At 42.4% G+C, this 23,303-nt stretch overlaps 1 protein-coding gene across 3 annotated transcripts; it reads left to right on the forward strand.

Moving 5' to 3' along the window:
- Positions 1–960: 960 nt before the first annotated feature.
- ptp4a2b (protein tyrosine phosphatase 4A2b) lies at positions 961–22,573 on the forward strand. 3 transcript variants are annotated; one of them, XM_034600007.1, is made up of 7 exons: positions 961–1,169; positions 17,678–17,969; positions 18,281–18,389; positions 18,485–18,577; positions 18,670–18,800; positions 20,697–20,771; positions 21,249–22,573. In XM_034600007.1, the coding sequence occupies exons 2-7, from the start codon at positions 17,965–17,967 to the stop codon at positions 21,358–21,360; spliced, it is 525 nt and encodes a 174-aa protein (XP_034455898.1). In that variant the 5' UTR covers positions 961–1,169; positions 17,678–17,964; the 3' UTR covers positions 21,361–22,573. The 3 variants fall into 3 exon arrangements, with proteins under 3 accessions (XP_034455898.1, XP_034455899.1, XP_034455900.1); XM_034600008.1 differs by lacking the exon at positions 961–1,169 and adding an exon at positions 4,006–4,097; XM_034600009.1 differs by lacking the exon at positions 961–1,169 and adding an exon at positions 6,911–6,927.
- Positions 22,574–23,303: the final 730 nt, after the last annotated feature.

Consider the following 23,303-nt stretch of genomic DNA (forward strand, 5'->3'; position numbering starts at 1 on the left):
GTAGCAGAGTGAAATAACAGCTGTTGTTTACTTATGTAGTTATAATAACGCGCTACAACCGGGGAGCAAAGGGAGTGACAAGCATTGAACACATGAGTAGGAAATGTGTGTCACTTATGATTATAACATTTTCTATATGATGACATTTTTGTTTGCGTAACTCTTCTCTAATATACTGTTTATAAGGCTCAAACGTTTCAAACGGCCTCACACACATGATGCAATCATTGTAGTGTAGCCTGCACCTCGCTGTGTGCATTTTGACAATTATAATTTAATAATTAATTCTCAGAATAGCCGGAATAAGACAGTGGCGTATAAACAACAAGTCACGTTGAAGACATTGTAGTGTCGTCTCAAAACTACGAATTTCATCAACAAAAAACACAACATTTTTACAGATAAAAATGAAAAAAATCCTTGTTAAAACATAGTAACCAGATTAAGACAATAGTCTAAATAAGACACTGCCATTTAAACAGCAACAATTAAGACATTGTAGTGTAGCCTGTATCTTACGATGTACAGTGTCAAAATTTCTCATAAAAACAGACATATTGACATAAAAAAAGAATTTCCCTGTTAAATTATATCAACCAGATAGTAGGACAGTAGTATAAATAAGACACTGTCGTGTAAACAGCAAGTAACACTGTGCATTGTCAAAACTACAAATAAAAACTTGACAAAAAAAAAATCCCTTTTGAACTTTGCCAAAACTACTAACGTCATCTACAAAATAAACTACACATTATAAATGAAGCATTTCCAGTTAAATCCCATAAACCAGATTAGGACAATAGTCTGAATAGGAAACAGCAACTCGTGTCGATGACATTGTGCATTGTCTAGTAACTAGCTGCTCTGTTAAACTACGTAGATCTACAAATTTCACCGTCAAAAAACGATGTATTTTTCACAACTACAAATCTCCCCGAGTGAAGAGGTCCCCGCTCTCGCCGTGTGGACAGGCCGCCCTGAAAGCCACATTTCCCACTGCCCCTGAGGGAGTCTCCGGGCTGAGGAGGCTCCTCCTCGACAACACTTCTCCACTTCCGCCGAGAAGCTGCCACATTGAAGAGGAACACAAACAGCGACCTGACAGCTCTCCACTCTCCCTCCACTTTCTCCGGGGCAGTCACGGGATTTCAATGTTCAGCCTGCTCTTTGTAAGTAGCACGAATGACCCCGAACTGAACTGAAACTAACCGAGATGCCTGAGCTCGTCTTCTCTCGTGTGATCGGACGCGATTGCAGCGACACTAACGCGCCGGAGTCCGACGATTAAAAAGTTGTTTTCCATATTGTCGGATAATATTACGATCGCTGTGATAACACAGGGGCAGATAAAGAGGATTGTGAGTGAGTGGTTGTGTCTGTGTGTAGCCACGTTAACATTAGCTCGCCGAGCAAAGCTTGGGCGGTAGTGTTGGGGCTACGTACGCTTTTTAAAAAATGGTGTTGACATTTATTATTATTATTATTATGTGAAATCATCTTTGAGCATATTGCTGTCAGTAACGCGTGTGTTTAAAAAAAATGTCAACTAGCGATAGTTGATGTCTGGGCTTGTTGCTAAACGCTGCCGGGAAATGCAAAGTACGGAGCTGAGCTAGCCTGCTAGCTGATGTAGCCATGCTAGCTTGCTACCAGGGCTAGGGCTATTTCCTAGATGGAGAAGAAGCTCAAGAAAAAGAAAACACGACGGAGGAAGAATTACACCAACGTGCTCTCGTTCGCTTTGGGTGTTGTCGTGAAACACGGCGACATAGGGCGTCTGTTAGTATTGTGTTGTTGTCTCAACTTGACGTCGACTGCAATCCTGTAAAAATAAGAGCTAACCCTTAGCTACACAATGAGCTCTGGGTACATCCGTGAAGGTAGCATTCCTCCTGGACAACATCTAGCTCCGCGTTAACGAACAGCGTGGGTGACATGTTAACAGCTGTCTCGGCTAATGTTTAGCACCGTGGTTTGGGGCTTACATTATAACCGGCGCCCGTGTTTTCTTGAGCATTTTTTTCAGCTCTGTCACAGTGCTGGTCACGGTGCGGTCTCGACAGGCGTCGGTAGCTGGGAGAAGCTTTGACTTAAAGGTAGATGGCGACCGAGCGAGCTGCCTTCCGCCCTTTGTGACAAAATCCGGATCCACAGCACGGTCTACCCATTTGTTTCAAAGCCTTGTGCTAAGCTAACAAACCGAATGTCAAAACATGACAACATAACAAGTCAAGATATGTAATGTCTGGTGGTTGTTTGGCTGCCTTTAGTGTCATCATTTGATAAGTCAGACTGCCTCTATTGTCCACTGGCCGGTTTGACCATGTGGAAATGGAGCTTACACCCGGGTTAGGTGGGTTCTTTAATTTAGCCATGTCTGCTTCCCTTTAACAGAAAGCACCCAAAACCCCATTTTAGCCATGTGGGCTGGAGTGAAATGAGGAAACTCGCTCAGGGAGGAAGTTGACTGGAGCAGCTGTGACACTAAAGGCCGCAGCACATTCCCATGCCTCTCAGTTTTCAATTCATGACCTTCCAATGGTTTGAGCCTCCTCTCCGGTAGTAAATTCTCATGGGTGGCTAAAACAAAAGAGTAGCTTCCGAACACTCCCACCCACATTAGTGTATGAGTCAATGATTAACTGGAGTAACAGGTAAGCTAATTATACATTCCTGCTTATGAGTCACTGCAAGGTGACCCATATTACAGGCACAGAGTGAAGAAGACGGGATGCGTCGGTCATCAAAACAAACTTGAGGCCATGCCAACGTACAAAAGACGTGACGGTTGAGATTGTCGTTGTAATCAGTATATTCATTATGCAAATCACATAATTCCACCGCTTTGTTTTATGCAAAAGAACAAACGGCGTCCACTCGAGTCTTTATGCTCTGTTCGTGTTTTTTTATTGAGGAAGTAGGTCACTTGAGCCAGTGACCTGCTTTATTTTATAGCTAATTGACACATGATGCACAACTCAATCTAGAAATAGCCTAACTCTGCTCGGTCCACTCAGAGCAGAGGCTGCGGTGAACGTCAGGCCCCGCATAGTGTAAGGCACTCTATCACGAGGCGCCATTCCTCAAGTGAGACCCCCATCATCCCCAGGCCCACGCTCCGAGAAGTGTTTCAATACAAAACACACAATTTCTTTGTAACACCCACGAAATGGACATAATCATACGTCACTTGGTAATATTTTCATTTGAAGAAAATTGTAACTAACATAATTGGTATTTTTGGCCTTGTATGCTTTTGTGTTTGCAAAAAAGCAGTTAAGAGATGTTTCTTAAGAATCTGGCTGATGGCAGCTGCTACGTTTTAGATATGCATTGCTTTGTTCTGCTTATGAATAAATTGGTTTATGTTGAAGTGTGATAGTAGGCGTTTATATAGCTGGATTTTACCCCAGCAAAAGGGTGGTTCCTCTGTCTAAAGGCGACATTTAAAAATAAAGGCTATGTGACAAGAGAGGAAGTTCTTGGCCTTGGTTACCGTAACTGAAAGGTGATTCCAGTTAACAGTAACATGACACCAACTTAGGAAGCAGAATTATTGAGGTAGAGGAACACCTATGTTGTAGACCGCTGGCATTCAGCCCATCTCGCCACTGGGCGGCTGTGAGTGTTGAAAGCTGGGGTCCGTTCCACAGTGACCAGCTGAACAGATTTAGCCAATTTAAAATCCAGTAATGCCCCTGGGTCTTTGGCTGTGATGAGCTAAAAGGACAAAGGTGTTGGTTTTACTACGTGTTCAAGATCCTTGGCTTTAAAGGAATTGTGTTGTTTTGAAATCAGCCCAAGAAGAAAGCCAGGATTAAATGCCCACACTTTTTTCTTGTCATTTCAAGCCATTAAGTGAAAAAACCTCTATATAATTATGCACCAGTCGCTATGGGCACCTTTTTGTTTTTCTTTTGCTTGTGCTTGTGTCTGTTAATGAATCATGTTCGGGTCGGCACGGTGTTCGTTTACTGTTGTTGCCACAGTGCTGGGATAAAGCGAAGGCACAAGCTCTGTAGCGCTGGCCGTGTCTGACAGATTGATGCCTCTTCTAGATGAGGCTGCAAGGCTGCCTACTGAAACTATAGCAACAGGTAGGCATAGGATTTACCTTTTGTTATTAGTGTTTTCAGCCACCTAGTCTAGCTAAAGCTGCCAGAGCTTCAGTTAGCTGGGGGAAACACAGTCCTTTGCCAAAACATGCTATAGTGAAGGGTGTTGTTGTTGTTGTTGTTGTTGTTGTTATTAGAGCTGTTGTTTTTAGGCGTATGCTCACCTTTGCTGATCCAGAAAATGTTCCAGGTTTGAAGCAAGTACAGTCCAGAAAAGGCTGGGTTGTTACACATAAACAAGCCTGCTGTGTTTTCCTACTGCCTGGGCACTGTGTTGTTTCTCGGTAGAGCTTGACTTTTCCTTAATTTCCTTAAGCAGCTTATTAAACGCATTAAATGTGTGGGTACCTCTTACAACATGACCTCAAACTAATGTGTTAACTGTGGCCGTAATCTTAAAAAGATGGATTTTCTATCAGGGACTATTCTAAGTTCAGAGGGTATACGTTAAGCTTCTGGTAAGAATACTGGCTTTCACAAGTTAAAAAGTTCCTAGATTAGTGTATATGTGCTGCCATCTACTCTGAACCCTGACCCTCTCAAAGGCTGTACCTCCTGCCGCTTCTTCAGCTTCGCTTTGTGAATGTTTAAAGAGAGCACCATTGCTCTTCTCTGATCGCTTCACGAGAAGCACCAAAATTCCCCTCAGGAGCACTTGTTGCTACCGTTGGGACAATTGTTGATGTGGCAACAGGCATCCCCTGATGCTGCTGTCAGAAGGCCACGTTAGTTTCCAAATGTCAGAAGAATTGATGGCGCAGTGGGACTCTGCACCTCTCGGCAAAATGCGAGCAGACATTCTTCTGTCTTCTGGCCTCTTGCACCGAAACTTATTTCTTCAGGCTGTCATGGAATTTTGCAGGTACATTTTTGCCTCCTGTAAACACATTTCAAGAATTAATTTGACCAACAAAAACGCACAACTACATACAAGTAGCTTTTGTCGGCACAGACACTCTGGTTTTACTTCAGTGTAAGTGTTTTTTATTTGCCAGAATTTCTATTGTGATTGACTAATCTTTAAACCGCTTTCTTTAAAACCTGATTTTAGCTTCATTGATGTGTTGGCCAACAGGTGGAGGTGTGACTCATGTACATGTCCGCCCAGGCTGTAAGATGTTATCCTAGATACGAAATTTGAGATTCTGACATGAGATAATGATTAACCACAGTAGGACAGTGATGGCTTAATATAATCCCTCGACCATAGTCCAGAATAAACTAGAACACCTGACTCGTATTGGTGAAGTTGCAGTAGTACTAAAAAAATAATCAATCTTGATACACAGAAAGGTATTTTAATGGGGGTACTTTCGTACACTTGGGCTTGTGAAAAGTAATGCGTAACCAGCTAGGTATGCCTCCAGTCGGATGTCTTAAACTTTGGTCCCTGATTTTACTGCTAACCAACATATCTGCTACTTGGGTAAACCAACCCATAGCTACCAGGTAAAATAAAAGCATCATCTATCTGTGTTGGTTGCATAGTGGCAGATGCCCTTCCTTTATGCAGTAAATTGTGCCAGGTGAATGAGAGAATTGGTCCGAGAAAGTGCGGGAACAAAGGGGAACAATTATAAAATCTGATGCTGTCATTATTAATTGGTTATTACATGTTCAAGCAAATTTAAGTATATGTATTCACCAATGTGAACACGTTATTTCACACTGTAGTTAAGCTGTAAAGGCGAACCACAAAATAGTTTACCGCCTTCAATCACAGTGCCAACTTAAGGACAGAATATTGTTTCTTTCGTCTTTTTTGACTGTTGGCAAATTCTCATTAGCGGCTACAATTTCCAGGCTGAAATGCTCCAGAGCATTTAGTAGTAGTCAGCGATTTTTACTACAAAACACTGACCCAGTTTTCAGAAACCTGTGAACGAGATTGAAAATATTTACCTAATTGTAAAACTGCACTTCTATGTTGACAAAAGTAATGAACCAGAATAGTTAATTTGATTTCCCTTTTTGAACCACATTTTAGGCCCAAGCACTTGTTTTTGTTGTCCTTTTTCACTCTGTTGTCAGCAGATAATCAGTTTGTGTCGTCACTCTAAATCCTCATTCAAATCATAGTCAAATGTCAGTGTTATCTCTGGCTTTGTTTTGCTTTTCAAATGTAATTGTTTTTCATGTGCTGGAGTTTAATTTTGTGTTAAGTGTGATTAAAAGTGCAATAAGGCCACAGCGAGGAGAGAATAGGCCTTTGTCAGGAAATGTTTTTCCCCTTTTCATTCCCGTTTCTAAGGTACCAAGCCCTGGTCTCTTTCAGTCTTTTCCAGAGACGGATCAGTCCTTGTCCCCCCTCACCCTCCCCCAGAGCGCTATCAGAGGCCTTTGATCGTCACACTGTTTATCTGTGCTCACTCAGAGGCTGCACAGCAGTGTGATAAGTGGGCTTCGCCGTGTGTGAGCGCGTGTGTAGCTGGTGCTTGTCTGTTCATGGAAATAGGGGTGTGTATGGGGTGGTGGTGGTGGGGGGGTTACATATTCTCTCACCTCCCCTCTACAGGCTGCTACACACGGAAAGCAAAGGCCAGAATAACAAGTACTCCACAGGAAGATCAGCTCCTGTCATCTGGGAGCAGATGAGGTAACCCGTTGTGCCGTATAGGGGACAGAATGAGGATGTCAAAAAAACTTTATACATTTTTAGTCTGGAAATTGCTGTGTTACACTTGCTCAAGATACAGTGAGGAAAGAGGAAGTAACAATTGACAACTATGAAGTTGTAACAATAATAGTCACACAGGAAGTGAATAGAAAATTATGTAAATGTGCTGACAGTAATGTGTCCATGAGTCTCGAGGTAACAGAATGCATGGTGTCTCAGTCCATTGCCGGGGGGGGGGGGGTGTAAACAACAAACAGGATGACTCCCTGGGTATGTAGTATGGACGTAGTGTATATAATAGCATGTTGAGCTAGTTTCAGTGCTCAATTTGCACAGAAACTTGAGACATTAAGTTGTTAAATGTAAATTGCAATTAGTCTACACAATTAGCTCTACACACCAGTAACAGTTAATGTTATGCACTGTTAAGATGGACACAGGCTCACAACAACATTACATATTGTGCTACCATTGACAAGGCTTGCATGATAAGTGGATCTCATCAAAAAGATGAAATGATAAAATGACATTCCTTGTGTTTTTGACAAACACTGCAAAAATGTTTGTGGACATAGTTAAATGTTTACAGAGAATCTATTACCGTCATGTTATTTATTCATTTGCTTTTAATACACATCATCTCTCCTGTGCAGTTATGGTACGTGTGTGTTATTCACAACTGGTAGGCAGCTATGTATCCCAAAATCTTTCATCTGATTTGGGTGGATAGATGTGGTATTGTAATCTTTTAGATAGTATTTGCTTTTGCTTGCAATTGTTAATAGTTGCAGCAAAAAAATTCTGTACGTTTGCCAAAGAAGAAAAAAATGGGAGTTTTGGCTGAGGTGTGGTTAGTGTGCGCTCTGGAACTTGCGTCACTGCTGCAGTATCTATACATAACAAATATTTTCTCTGGAAACAAACAATTTGGATCCAATACTACTTCTATTTTCATATTTCAACTAAAGCTGTTGGACAGTATCACTAATCTTTCTTCAGGAAACAATCTAGTAGTTAAACTTCTAATGAAGTGTAAAGCACCTTATTATCTTTAGCTTCTGAAATTAAAACGTCTGCATCAGAGTCAGGTTATTGTCACAAAGACATCATCTGTACTTTTGACTTAAACCATTTGACTTTGATTGTCTTTTTTACCAAAAGATTTATTTGCACCTCAATACTGTATTCCTTTATGTCAGATGACACTCAAGTGCTAAGCTGTTGTGTGGTAGATCTATAAATTCAAAGAGGTCTGCTGTGGCTTGGTGGACTTAAGTTGTAAACAGCCCTCAGGATTTTTGTGCATCTGTTGAATCTGGACTGTTGCATTTAAGAGGCTCATACTGTACCCCCAGCATATTTCTAGGCTTGATCAAATGCGGTCCACCCACAGACAAGCTAAAACAGGAGGAATGTTTCCGTCTTTACAGGCAAGTCTTGAAAAAGTTATTTTTAAATATAGTGTTGCCATTTCAGGTTACATTTTGTCAGCAATGGAAGATGTTTGTGTTAATTAATATACATCTGTTACCTTACCTTTTGTGATGGCATTTCTCTGGAATGCTGTTCTTTATATTACTTCCCACAGTGGGTAAGCTGTATATCTTAGGGACCTGCAGTAATAGCTCTGTGTAAACCACAGGTTTGTTATAGTTCAAACTGAGTGTCTGAGAATGAAAATACAGGCAGCAGGTGCTGCAACTAACAATGACTTCCATAATCAATTAATGTGCCACTAATTAATCAATAATGTTAAAATAGTAATGAGAGAAATGCCATTTAGCATTCTCCAAGCATGTGTTGACACCTTCAGTTTGCTTGTTGTGTCTGATCAACAGCCTTTGACCTAAAAATATTCAAGTTACTGTGAGATATATATATATATATATATATATATATATATATGAAAGAAAAGGATCAAATAATCACATGAGAAAAGCTATAACCAGAGAATGTTTGGTATTTTTGCTTGAAAATGACAAATTATAACTAACAGCTCTTCATGTAGTGAGGTCCTATTCTGGCTAGAGATCAAGTTGCTTGTAGTTGAGGCAGCATTCCCCACACAGCTATAATTAAGTTTTGCTATGCTCTTCTTGCTCTACCTGCACAGCAGGTGACGTAAAGATGCCTTTCCTAGAACAATTTTGAATAAACGTCTACCGCTTCTTCCCAGAGCCATGGCTCCCTTCTCAGAAACCCATAGGCGGGCACGTTATCAGAATTCAGTCAACAAAGCACGAGGCCTCACCGAATCTAGTGACTTAAAGTATCACTTTCAGCCTGAGGCTCTTGTTTGCGAATCCCAGGAGTGTGCAGCTCATGAGAGGGAGGCACAGCAACAGTTTGGGATCGCTGCTGGAGTTCAGGTTTTTTGAATATAAGACTTCTCTTCTCCATCTCTCAATGCTGTCTTGTCCAGGCATGCCTAGGTATTTTAGTGTTTTGCTTGTTACACTAGATAAACTGGCAAGGCTCAGAAAAAGGGGCAGAGGCTTAACTAGTGCAGCTTATTATAATTTTGAGTGTGTGTGTTTGCGCTGCTGCTCGTCTGTTTGTCTTTGTGCGTTTTTAAGTATGACTGATGGTGAGGGAGAGGTGTGCACACTATTTCCTTTATGTGTGCACTGTTTGCGGAATGTTGTGGTGACCTGTCACCATACCCCTCATTGACAGGCCCCCTTCGGTCCATGAAGTTAATGCTGTAATCTAATGACCTACTGAGGGCTTCTCACATGCAAATACTTGAAGTTAAACAAAATTTGTGAGGAAGGAAAACCGTTGTGGGTGTGTGTCATTTCACAATGCAGCTGCACCTTCCCCCACAAGGCTAGATTCTGATGATGCTTCTAAATGTGAAAAAGTCTCCCGGTGAAAAAGGAATGACACACACGTGGAATAGCGAGTTTGTGGTAATAAGAGCCGACGCGGGTGTCTGTGTGTTGACAAGAAAATCCCGTGATCTCCGCATTGGAGGTAATACGTCGCTTACTGCCTCTGTCTGCTGTCCGGCTCCTCCACCTCTTGCCTGAATAATGTGGAGGATTTGTTGCTCCTGTAAACGCATCTTTGAAGAGAACCTCCTGCTGCGTTGTGCATGTGTGAAAGGCAGCCTGCGGGTTAACTCCTGAGCCATGACTCTGGATTTTACCCGCTGGTCATGTCTGAAAATGGCTCAAGTTTCACAAAATGTATATATACCCAGGTCTGTGCAAATGGCCTCAGGCCCATATGAACATCCCCTGTTCAATGTGTGAAAAACACCATAAAAAGTGTGTGTGTGTGTGTGTGTGTGTGTGTGTGTGTGTGTGTGTGTGTGTGTGTGTGTGTGTGTGTGTGTGTGTGTGTGTGTGTGTGTGTGTGTGTGTGTGTGTGTGTGTGTGTGTGTGTGTGTGTGTGTGTGTGTGTGTGTGTGTGTGTGTGTGAGAACAAGGCTTTTCATATAAGGCTGGCCTCTGCTCAACTTTTCTCTGTCACCAAATCCCTAAGCTCTGCTCAACCAGCCGCTGCTGTTTTTTATTCTCATAAACCAGGATTGGTTTGAAATGGATGAATGGTGCTTCCTTTTATCTCTTGTTGCTGCGAGACATGAGTTGGGTTGAGGATGGCTCCAATTTCAGAAATCCACGCACTCAGCCCATCAGCAGCATTGACGTCACTGCATGGAACCAGCTGGACCATTCAGCAGGTGTGATGTATCTCAGCCACTGGCACTGCCAATCTCTTGGCTTGACTGTGTTTTTTTGCTCCTATTTGGCCTATCCATTGTTATGTCCTCTTGAGGATTTTTCTTCAAGTCTTACCGGCTTTCTCCATGTCACAATTCCTTTGTCGCCGTCCCTCTTGACATTTCCATGGATATCAATTATCTCTTATTTGGCAATCACTGCGGCCATAGTAATGAGGAAATGCTTTTGTGACACCTCATTTCACTTCCAACCAGACTGCTTTCTCTACATTTGAATGTGGTTTTCAATATTACCTCTTGGTGAGTTTGAGATCAGGCAGTGTGAAGGAAAAGAAATATGTCTCTGACACCTTGCCTGTATGCGTGTGTGTAATTTTGTTAATGAAAGTGTGAAGCTGAGTCAACAGCCCTTTCAAACTAAAAGGAGAGGTGGGTGTTGCAAGCAGGTTGTATCTGGGGCAAGTGTATCAGGACCTTAATCTTTTCTTTTGCTGTCCATGCTGCTCTCACCCCAAGGAGAACAGGGGCTTCCTCCCTCCCTCCCTCCTCCTCCTCTCAAAGTCCATCCTGCCATGGATGACAGGCACTCCCCCTGCTCCTTGACTCGGCTCCCACACATCAAATTAGCCCTCAAGCTGCTTCAAGGCAGTACAGTCTGGTCATGCCCAGTCTGGCTCCAGACAAAACATCAGTAGGACTCAGGCACGACCTCAGACCACCAGACATGGCTGGATGTGACACTAACATCTTTCACTATGGGGGAAGAAGACAGACTAAGACGTTCCACATTTTGTGCAACGGCCTGACGTTTTGCCACAGTGCCCCTGTACATGCCATATCCAGACATTGGAGCTCATTTGCTCCCGTGACTGTCTTTTTTTCTTACTAAATTTAGAACAACCCTGTCACCCCTTTGGTGAATTTTTGGCACATTATAGGCTATTGATTGAAGATGGGGCTCCTGACAGCTATCAGGTGTCGGCACAACCTGCCCACGGCAGTACTACTGGTGGTGAATTCCTTAACAAGTAAAAGGCTTTCAGTTAGCACTCCCACTGTAGCAGTTCAGTTTCTGCACTTTACACCTTCCATGGCTGTATTCCAACCTTGTGCTACTTTGTCAGCTGTATAAACTTGATAGTGAACAGCTGCCTCATTCTCATTTTTTGATAATTAAACTTGACATGTCGCGATACTTTGCTCGACACATTGATGAATCATTCTAAAATGATGTGTTGGCATGAGCAGTTGCACTATACCCATGACCCAGTTCCCATTCGTTTGCCGCTTTATCACCTGTTTAGGTTTGCGTGTCCCTCTTCTGTTCTGAGATACTGCGCTCCTTATCAGCTCGTACTGCTACCCTCTGCTCTCTCACACTTCCCTTCTCTCTCTCTCTTTCTGTTCTTTCTCCTTAGTCACTGTAGGTGGTTTCTGGGAGAGGCCAGCTGATTTGGGAAGGTCTCCCTATCAATGCGTCCCCCTCCCCACTCACTCCCCCTACCCCTCCACTTGCAGCTCTAGTCCAACATTGGAACACGTGATGAGGAACAGGGCACCAAGGGAGCTTTCTCTGGGCCGCTGCGTGGGCCTCTGCCTTTACTCCGTGACCTTTCTCCCAGTTGAGCATATATACTTGTACATAGACACATGCACTAATGGCCCAAATGTACTTTGTACCAGAAGTGCATCATTAGAGGCCGTTTAATCAGATTTGGCCGTTTAATATCTGCCCTTTCTCTTTCATATTGAATATCAAGCAGTGCCTTATTGAACTGCCAGATTTCTGACTGGGGCTTGATCGTAATTTCCAGGTTACAGCAAAGGTCATATAATAGAGTAAACAAGCCAAGGTATCCTCTGAGCTGATGTCTGCTTACTCAGCTAATAAGTTGCTTTGATCGGTAAATTCACCACCTCTAAGCAGAAGATAAAGAACAAGTATTCTATGAGACTACGCAGGCCTCCGTCTCACCCAGATTCAACCGGGGTTAATTTCGTACCCGTCAACGACATCTTTCCAGAGTAGACGTGATGACTGCGATGTATTGGGAGGGTTTTACCCCAGAGAGCAGTGTGACTGCGAGGAGTGTTCACTCTGCAGATACTTCGGGGGACCAAAATATATTGATGTCCCCCTGCACGCTGACAAACACTTGTTTAGTCGAGGTGCACTCCTCACAGCTGTGTAGTTCATCACACACGAGAAAAGATGGCTTCATTGGCACCTGTCACTGTAACTTCATCACTAAAATAGAATATGATGAGTGGTGATAAGATGCTGTACATTGCTTTTAGATCAGTTTTCACATTTCATACCTACATTTGACTTGATAATAGTGGCTGTGTATTGGAATTTCATTTGGTTACTTAAGGTTAAATTGAACTTTGAGGATTTTGAGGACTTAAGAATGGAATTTAAAAACTGTTATATCTTGTCTTCTATTATAGAAAACTGGCTCCCTATGTGGCTTGGACTGTTGGTGGTTCAATTCATTTTTTGTACTAGCAATTAAACACGAAAGGAACATCCATCACCCATTCACGTTCAAGTCTACAGCTTTCAAGTCTTGAGTAAACAATGTGTCTTGTTTCCTGTGTGGTTAAACGTGTCTATTCGCTTCAACAAACAGATTCGACGTGCATGTATGTGCGTTTGTTTTGTCCTTCCTGCATCTGTGCAGTGTCTCACTGCAGAACCAGTTTGCATTTCAGAGTGATTTGCATGCGTTCCCGACAGGCTGGCAGACTGTGTTTTTGGGCTTGATCTTACCACGGTTCACTCTCTGCTCTTTTGACAAGCGTGTACTCAAGGAGGACGAGGAGGCATCGCTTTCACTCATCTGCCGTCAAATTTTGAATTGCATTACATGAAACCTCCAGCTTTCAGTTGACTACTAAATAATCAGACATGTACATTGAGACATGAAATATTTCTACTGTCCCCCGTCAGATCAGTGCAGTAAAAGTGTGTTGGATTTAAACAGTTGAACATTGTGAGGGGAATGACAGTCAACACAGACAGTACTTACAGTATAATTGCACTGTTTCTTGGCCACTGCTCGTACTTCCTGCCTAAACGTGATATGTTTCCACTCATGTGTGTTAACCTTGAAGTGGTGTTTTGATCTTCCTTTTTGCCTCAGTAACCCCTGCTATTGGCTGTATTTAAAACACTTACCGTATAAAGTCATTTAGTGCCTCTAGGCAACCCTCCACAATATTGATGTTTTTTTTAATCTTTAAGCTTAAGCTGTCCACACTGTGTCTGTCGATTCTTTTGTTCTTCAGTGTTTCCTCTATGTCTCAGTCCGTTCTCTCCTCTCCACCATCCATTTTCACAGGTGACAACACATGTTGATGTCCCTGCTCTCCCCCCCTTCTCCATCCTTTCTCATCTCTGGAGGATTAGAAGCTGATTAAAACAAACCTTTTAGCCCTGTTACCCTTTGTCCAAGCTTTAGCTGCGTACATGCAGCAATGCCATATTGTGTTCAGCACTGCTCAGAGGTGGTAATTAAAGGCCTTACAGAGGATCTCAGCCGTCTCACATGGAGAAAAAAGAGAAATCAAGGCTGTTTCGAGTGGCCCTTTGGCTATTGCCAAGTACAAAAGATGAAGGGGAGGATAGAAAAAATTTAGAGGGTGAGTTGATACATCTTTTACAGAGGCTCTGTGGTTGGCAGCTAATTGAAAGGATAAGTTACAGAGGAGTAGTGAGTTGGAGCAAGAGGAAAAAAGGGAGATAGTTGTAGTTTTTAAGAGCGACATTGGCTTGCAAAAAATGACTTTTCGGGTTTTATCTGTACTGGAAACCAAGCAGGTGGGTTTGAGAGACAAAACAATCGGAATGCACTTTCATAAAGTTTAATATCCTGAGTAAATTGTGTCAGAGTAAAATGGGAATGGAGGGAGTACAGAGAGTACTGTGTCAATCTCAAGGAGGTGAAAAGAGGGAGCATGGGACTTGAAATACTTTGGCTGTTTGAAGCTTTGCCCACCCTGTAATCCTCACCTTGTGACTACTGCCTGTGACACGGTGCTAAAGTCCAAGCCCTTTCTCTCTGCTGCCCTCCTACTCACCACGTGTACGCGGCAGACACAGTGACAGCCAGCTCTCGTCATCCCCCTTTGTAACCTCCCTCCTGTGTTGCTCTGAGACGGTTCCAGCCAGTCTGTGGCGGCTGGGTTTAGACTGTCAAGGACTTGGCACAGTTGGCCTGACTGCTCCCCAGCTAGTTACAGACCAGACATTACCTGTTCTCTAAGACACCCTTGTGCGCTTGTTTGTTCACTCCATACTGTGCATATTATTAGTTTCCATTTTGGTGACAGTTGGTTATTGAAATAGTGATGTAATCCAAAGGTGTAGTCGGTTCATAGCAGACTTTTTAAAGCTGAATTGTGGGACTTGAAGATAAAAAATTGTCTGTTACATTCAAGCCTTTAACCAGAGCAGGGCTCCAGACTAACCTTTTATACTTGGAGAACTGTCGCCCCGTGCTGAAGATTTTAGGAGCACAAGCACAGTACAGCATGCCCCTACTTCCCCTCCCTTTAGAGCACATCCCCCTGAGGACCACTAGGGCCTGGCACCTTTGAAAGCCAACCCTTGTAGTTGGGCCTTCTAGCTCTTTTGCCCTGACTGAACCTCATCTGTACAGACACCTTGGCATCAACCTCCTCCGAGCTTGTTCCCTCAAGACTTATTCTTATCAGGTCCTCCACTGTCTCCACATGCAGGTACCCTGCATGAATATTCAGTCTGACATTTGTATTAGAATTAAAAAATATTATAATATCCTCAATAAATAAACCATAAATAAAATGGACTATTTGGCTCTGTTAACAAAAATTGCTCTTGAATAAATATTAAACATTTGGCACAGGGTATGTGTAATCAGCTCGGTAAACAGGATGGTTAAGATTTAGATGACAAACTTACGATCATGTACTTAGTTATAAATCCATGGTGTCGGATCATGAATCCGTGTCGTTCCAGACACTTTAACGCTGAGTCCTGGCTGCGCGCGTCAGGTCTCGTGTTGTACTGAGCGCACACACAATGTTGAAGACTCATTTTTCATTATGTTTAAATGCAGCCTCATAAACTCTGGAATGAATCAAACAAACACTAAGTTACTTTATGTACTGATCAGGTCCTAATAACTTGTGATGATTGTTGGTTTTTATGAGTTAAAGTGGGTGCAGGTCAGCAGTAGTGTTGAGGGACGACACAGGAAACTCCAGCACGGTATAAACCAACTGCTGCTTCTGCTCTGATCACTAAGCAGCTGCGCTGATCATTGCTTGCGTGCGTGCGTGTGCGTGTGTGTGTGTGTGTGTGTGCGTGTGTGTGTGTGTACTCCACCTCGATCTTAGTCAGAAGAGACTGGGAGCGCACACACAAAATGTCTTGCAAAGAAGTGAACACTACACTGGTTAAGCCTGTCAGTACCAGGTACATCACTCTGTATGTTGGAGATTTAAATTCAATGTCTGTGGTGACATCCCGTTTTGCATCTGTTTTGTAAATCAACCAGCAAAGATTGCTTTGATAGAGCTGCAGTGAAGAGCAACTGCAGGTGACTGTAGCCACTGAGGTGCAGTAGGGGACAGCAACTTGGAGTTTGACAAAAGCCAATGGTGGAGAAAACCGTTGGAACTGTCCAAGAAAAGTTTCTGATGCTCCAGGTACAAAAAAAGAAACTTGGAGGAAGAATAAAAAAAGAAGGCAATCAATGCAGAAGATATACAGGGCATACATCATAAACACGCTTTAACTGTGTTTGTGTATTTACTCACACTGTCAGAAGTGGGAGACGAGTTCTGTGTTGCAAGTTTCGGTACACATTTCTTGAGCAAAAGAGTCCAATTAAACTTTTAAGCTGAAGATGAAACTGTCGACTCCCATTGTGACCACAGCTTTGAACATGCTGCTGATAGTTTCACTTACTCAAGACTGAAGTAAATACCGTTTTTTTGGAAATGAATATTAAGTTATGATGAGGGAAGAGCCGAATGATTTGGAAAAACAATGTATTTATGGTCTAATTGGCAAGTTGTATGTTGTTATTATTATTATTATTAATATTAATACTATAAAATTTCATTTAGCTGGAGCTTTTATCCAAAGTGACAATAAGTGCATTCAACCATGAGGGTACAAACCCCGTATGTGAAAAGCATAATCCCGAACTTGCTGTTTCTACGAAAATAGGATCAAATAAAATGTTCCAATAGCTGTCAATCTCAAAATAAACTTGGCAGGTGCTCTATAGAAAATCAATTTTAGGGTGATAACGCTGAAGTGCTGGTAGATCACATTTGACAATGTTTTGATTGGCTGATTAATTTTAACGCTACCATTGACAGGAACTTCTGAAGCTAATATTATTAAATCCGACAACTCTGTTCAGGAGCTGTCTTATCTTCTACTTGACAACCACCCAGAGACCTTCTTGCTACCAAACTGAAAGTGACGTGTGGCGATCACCCAGTGTGTTCATGTATAAATTTGCCTCCTGATCTGCTGGTCTTTCATGAGCAGCAAAAAATACAAAGCTCAGTTGGTATTTTTTCAAGCATCTAATTTATACAGATGGGAGTTGGTTGGTTGAGCGCACGCACAGACACCCGCATGCTGAGGGCCCATTAACTAGACAATTGCAAACACATAGGACTAATGGTAACAAGCTACAATTTAGGAGTTGTCATTTTAGCAGGCGGATTTACTAGTTTTAAGTTGCCCTTTTAAACACTCTGGTTATTATGTAATCAAAATAATGGCTCTACCAATTTGAAAGTAGACTTTCTATTCATAATTTTGATATTTATAAAAGCACAATTGATGTGTGATGTCCTCCATCTAATAATTCCAGATAACTGTCTGTGTGTCTCTATGTACAACACATAACCACGAGAACTGGCCTCACACTTGACATGTGTTTTGTTAATGGCCCAAGAAAGTGCATCATCGATTTATGTGCGATTTGGACACTTGATTCGTCCAATGTTAATAAACTTAGAATAAACAGGCACTTGTGTGTATTGAGTTGAGCTTCACCGAACTTTGAATATACAGGTGAACAGCTCTTTGCGCAGCAGCGGCGGTGCAGCTTCATGGTTCTGTTGACTGCAGCCGGACTTTACTTACAGTTTGATGCACTATGATTCCAACAGGCACAGCACTAGTTTCTATAAAAATAGCTTAATCTGTTCTTTCTTTCTCTTTTTTTTTTTCTCTTCTCTTCATAGAATTTCTGTGTTGACTTGAGCCATACCTATATGGCGTGTGTGAGCGGAGAATTCTGCCAGGCACAGCACCTCACCTCTGTGGAGAAGTGAATCGGCCGCCCCCTGAGGGACTACGCTACCCAGAAACCCCCCTGACTGCCAGCACGAGGAACTGCAGACTCTTCCAAAGGCCCTCCTGGGATATTGCGTAGTCCTTGGCCCGACCGCCCTGCCCTGCCTCAACCAATACGAAAGATCTTTGCTCTCTTCTTTCTCCTCAAACAGCCAATCACAAACAGCTCTCCTGAATGGGGTAAACTGATTGGATGACTCCTGGATATTATCTCCATATTTTTGTCTTTTTTATTCTTTAAATTTTTTTGTTTTGTATAAATTAATTTTTTACATCCCGGAGTACTGTGGACTAGTTTATCCTTTTTGTTACCCTTCTCTGTGTACATCATCCCATAGTTGTCCTCCTGATCCATCATTATCCACGTGTTGTCAATTTAATTTATTCTACCATTTTCCTGAATTCATTAATCTCCTAGCAGTCTTTGCTGACTTCTGAGCCAAAAGTCGCTTTTGTTTTGTAAGAGTATTGTATTGTAATTGTTTTTTAAGCCGTCTCGCCAACATGAACCGCCCCGCTGCAGTCGAGATTGTCTACGAGTGCATGAGGTTCCTCATCACCCACAACCCCACCAATGCCACGCTCAACAAGTTCACCGAGGTACGCCCTCACCTGTCCGTCTGTATCAGTGTGCCTCTGTGTCCGTTTGTTAGTTCTCCTGCTTGAAGTCCTCTCTCTCTCTTCATATCTGTCAGGACCTGAAAAAGTTTGAGGTGAACACATTGGTGAGAGTTTGTGATTCCACCTACGACAAGGCTCCAGTGGAGAAGGAGGGGATCCAGGTCCTGGTAAGAGTTGACTCAAAGGTACATTTCTGGCAGCCTTTCTTATTGTTAGTTTCTCATGTCCAACTTAATCTCGCTTCCTATGTCTTCTCCAGGACTGGCCCTTCGATGATGGCGCCCCTCCTCCCACTCAGATTGTGGACGACTGGCTCAAGCTGCTCAACACCAAGTTTCGAGAGGAGCCTGGCTGCTGCATCGCTGTGCACTGCGTGGCAGGGCTTGGCCGGTGAGTAACTACCACTACTGTGTCTCATCTTTTGGATTGTTGGTCTACTGTGGCAAAGACAACAACTTTCCACCTACAAAGTAAACCGTGTTGAGTCATTAGAGTAACGTGCCTTTTTGACATGGATCAGGTGGGGACATTAAATACATGATGGGACCCAACAAATTCAAATGCAGTGGCACATATATGAAGTTTCATCCTCCCAGATTTCTTTTTTTTGTGAGGTTGGAAACATTTATTGGAAGGGCAGCAGCACAAACTATCATCTTCTCCCCAGTGTCTCGCTGACCTTATCTCTCTCGTCCGCAGTTTCCCCTTCCTGTTAGTATTATCTGGTTAGTGTGATGCCTCTGTTTTTACTGCTCAAACCAGTCTATTTCACTTCAACTGGGACAAAGTGAATCATAAACAGACATGTGGCACCTGTAAGAGTCGGTACACACAAGGCCAAAGAACACATTACTAAATGTTATGGAAATAAGGCCACATCCACACTTCCTCCTCTTTTTTTTCATACTTATTACTTCACACAGTTTAGTTTGCCTCCACTAAATATGCAGCGTTGTACCTACATTTCCTGTTCTTCTGTGTCTAATGTTAAAATGCACACAAGTGATTCTTTCAGTATCCTTACCGGTTGTCCTCTTTCTGTTCCTGTTATTGCCCTGTAAACAGCTGCTTGAGTTTTCTATCATTAGCGACGACAGTCTGTTGCTGTGGCCTCCGCAAAAAGAGAGGCAATTACATTTGCATGTGATCTGTCTGTTGGTCATGAGGCAGGACAGGCGATGTGCAGATAAACATATTCACAGGGCCGATATGACGGTGACTTTTATTCAAACGAATTATGCTGACTCAACAATAAGTGTGAAAACAAAGACAGCAGGAGCACATGACATGGGCGAGCTAGTGTGAGAACGTCTTTGCTGACCACAGACGTACAATAAGCCTATCACTTCTCGATGGTTCCCAGTGCTTTGCATTGCTGTGGCCTTTGGGAAGTTTTATAATTACCAGTATTGGTCGGACTGGCATTTGCCTCTTTTTTTTCCCTTCCCTGTGCTGTGTTTACTGCAGTCATGTGGGTTTTCCATCGCCTTACAGTCTGATCTACTTCACACCAGTCAACATTTTCTTAAGGCCTCAATAGTGCTTGTTTGTTTGGATGTGCGCAGCAGCATCTGTGGACACCACGGCCTCAAAGTTGTTCTTATTATACTTTAAGTTTGTCAGTTCACCAGACGTCTGCACAAAGACTTACGGAATCTTCGTCACGCGGCCCAACCCTTGCATACCCTCAGATGTGGAATGCCCTCAGCGTGGGAGGCTGCAGCTATTTGCCCTGTTGTTGTTTGTTATTTTCTTTAACAATATTCTCACCCCACCTTCCACACATTTTTTTTCTTCCCATTTTCTTTCAATCCTTTTCTGTCTCGCATGCCGTCCCTCGAATTGTGTGTGTGTGAGAAAAGCCACTCGAGGAAATGTTCAGTCAGCGCAGGAGCTAACCGGCCAAGTTTTTCTACAAAGATTTTATGTATTGTTTTTTTTCTTTCTCCCCTTTACTCAATCTCTCTTGGCGATAAGGGAGAAGGTTGTCTTACTGTAACTTATCAGAGTTATGTGTGTGTGAGGCTCAGGGTGTGAGCGCGGCGCCTCAGCGGGGCAACGGTGAACTTGTGCGCCCCTGTTGATTTCCCAGGCCTGTTTCCCAGGTCCCAAGCAACCCCATCCCTCCTCCACTCTCCACCATTCACAACCCCCCCTCCTTAACAATATTACTATGGAACCATGTGAACCCTGGCATTCAATCCTGTGTCTCTCTCTCTCTCTCTCTCTCCTTCTTTGATTCTCTCACTGTCTCCTTGAACTGGTCTGGATCTGTTCACCTCTCAGAGCTCCAGTCTTGGTGGCCTTAGCCCTCATTGAGACTGGGATGAAGTATGAAGATGCTGTGCAGTTCATAAGGCAGTAAGTACCCTCCTTACTTTTCTGCCCAAAGGTTTTAATCAGAAATTATAAAAATGCCTTAAGTGAGTAAATGTTTGCAGTAAGTGTAAATTGTATGAAAAAGCAATACTTGTGTAGAGTATTTAAACTGTAATTTAAGATTGTTTATTAGGTAAAACATCTAGGTTCTCTACTTTGTTGAAAGTTTCAGAGCATTGACTTTGGTCTGTCTTTGGTCTGCAGAAGAGGAAGTGTTAAGTGTAAGTCTTGAGTCTGGTTATGCCACCAGAGACTAGTTCAACATTTAGCAAACGTTGTGCTTTTGGCCTTGCAGAGACTCCAGGAAGTTACTGACCCCAAACATGAAATAGTCTGGCACACAAACCCTGCAATGCAGCATATTGTCATTTTGTAATCACTCTAGTGTGTTAAATATAGTGTATTGATTGTGGATAGCATTGTGTTAATTTTCTCCATTTCCCCTCTGATCTTTCCCAGGAAGAGACGTGGAGCCTTCAACTCCAAACAGCTCCTCTACCTCGAGAAATACAGACCCAAAATGCGTCTGCGGTTCAAGGATACCAACGGCCACAACTGCTGTGTGCAGTAGGCTGCCTGTCAGTGCATCTTTCTTATGTGCATCTAGTGGGGGAATCTCCCAACAAGGGGAGATGAAAAAAATATGAAGAGAGTGCTATCAGTAAATATTGTGATGATATGTTAACACTGAGTCATGGTTAATTGATCAGAGAGCAAGCGAGCGATGGAATGAATGAATCCAGATCTGGGGATCCACCAGCTGAACCAATGAATGGAAGGTCAAAGCACACAGATCGGCCCGCCTCCCGGTTACACTGTACAACCACGGGCCAGAATTATTCTTTTTTTAACTTGAGTCCATCCTTTGGTTTTTTTTTCTGTTTTTTTCTTTTTTCAGTTGTAATCATGGGATACCATTTTCCATTTTGTGAATTTTTATTTTTACACAAACAGTGGTGATGAAAAGATGTTATGTTAAATGATATTCTGATTTTTATTTCCCACGGATTAATGATATTATGATTAGGCCAGAATAATGTACCTTTTTAAAAACATTTTTAAACTCGAACACACATTGTGATTGTCCATTTTTGGTATTGGGTGTTTATTTTTATTTTTTTTTTGCACAAAAACTCAAAGGTTCACCTGAAAATGCAGTAATTGTTTTCCTTTTACCCTTCACTTGCTTAAAGTCACTTTCATTTTAGGGGTTCACTAAGTTTGAATATGTCTGCAATATTTATTCACAAACATGCTATGTGTGGCAGTTATGAGTTTGGCAGGGGCAAGGACACTTTGTCATCCAATAGTTTTGTTTTTTTTTGTAGTTTTTTTTTTTTTTTAGCCTTGAGAGCCATGTCTGTTTTTTTATTTTTATTTTGTTGGAGTGCAATAATCGGTCCACCTCAGATAAGCCCACCAAACCCTGCTGAGCATCCTTACACACATGCACACACACACACACACACACATACATACACTTCAGACACTCATTCAGGCAGTTAAAGAGGAAAAAACCAAGCGCAACTCCTTCAACAGGTACTTCTCCTGCTTTCATTCATTCTCTGTAATGGGGCTACAATAGGACTTCCCTAATTATGCATATTTAAACTTGCGCATACACACATCCACACACGCGCACACACACACAGAGCCTAAGATCCAATCTGAAAGACAAGGTGGAGAAGAATGAAAATGGTCAGTTTTTTATCATTGTACCCATTTTGAAAACATCCCCAATTCGTATTGGTTCTTACAAGATAAATAAATTGAAATAAAAAGCATAATTGTCTTTTTTGTCTGCCTCGCTTGCACACATAAGTGGGCTGTCTTCACCGTACGAATACTGGTTAATTTTGGGTTTGTTTTTGAGAAGTGGATGGAGTTCTTTTGTTGACAACGATTAACAACAATTAATATTGCTGGATATGTAGCCGTGAAGCTTACATGTCTTTACTGGAAGCTGCTTTGTTATATTTGAGTAGCAATGTTTTTCTGGTCCTTTTAAATACATACCCTAAATCAGTCTCGTGTATTGATACAAGTAAAAAGTAAAGGCCTCACAATGAACTGTCATTTTTTTTCATCCGGCCTTTGAAGCGGCGCTACGACGCTCTCCCCTCACACTGATAAACACACTCAGTGTTCCCCAGACACGGTGTGCTCATTAGACATGCCAGTCAAAAGCTGCCCTACATGTCCTTTCCCCAGTGGAAAGTGAGTCAGCAGCATGTGGAGCGGCACAGGACACCGTGGTACTGAGAAATGACTCATAGCCTGAGCTGGTAATCACGACTCCTGCCATCACGTGAACTAATAGAAAGGGCCCCATCTGCTGTTCAAATCCTGTCATGGCAGAAAGTCTTCCTGATTAGGGTAAGTAGGGGTTTAAATGGAGTAACATTAACAGCACAGATGAGTAGAAACACATAAGAGGCATTCTGCAATAGGGAGTTGCAATAAAATGTGTGTGACGTTAAAAGGAAGTGTTTTTAGTTCCCAGAAGATAATTTA

Source organism: Hippoglossus hippoglossus, chromosome 11 (genome assembly GCF_009819705.1).
Source record: "Hippoglossus hippoglossus isolate fHipHip1 chromosome 11, fHipHip1.pri, whole genome shotgun sequence".
Lineage (NCBI taxonomy): Eukaryota > Metazoa > Chordata > Actinopteri > Pleuronectiformes > Pleuronectidae > Hippoglossus > Hippoglossus hippoglossus.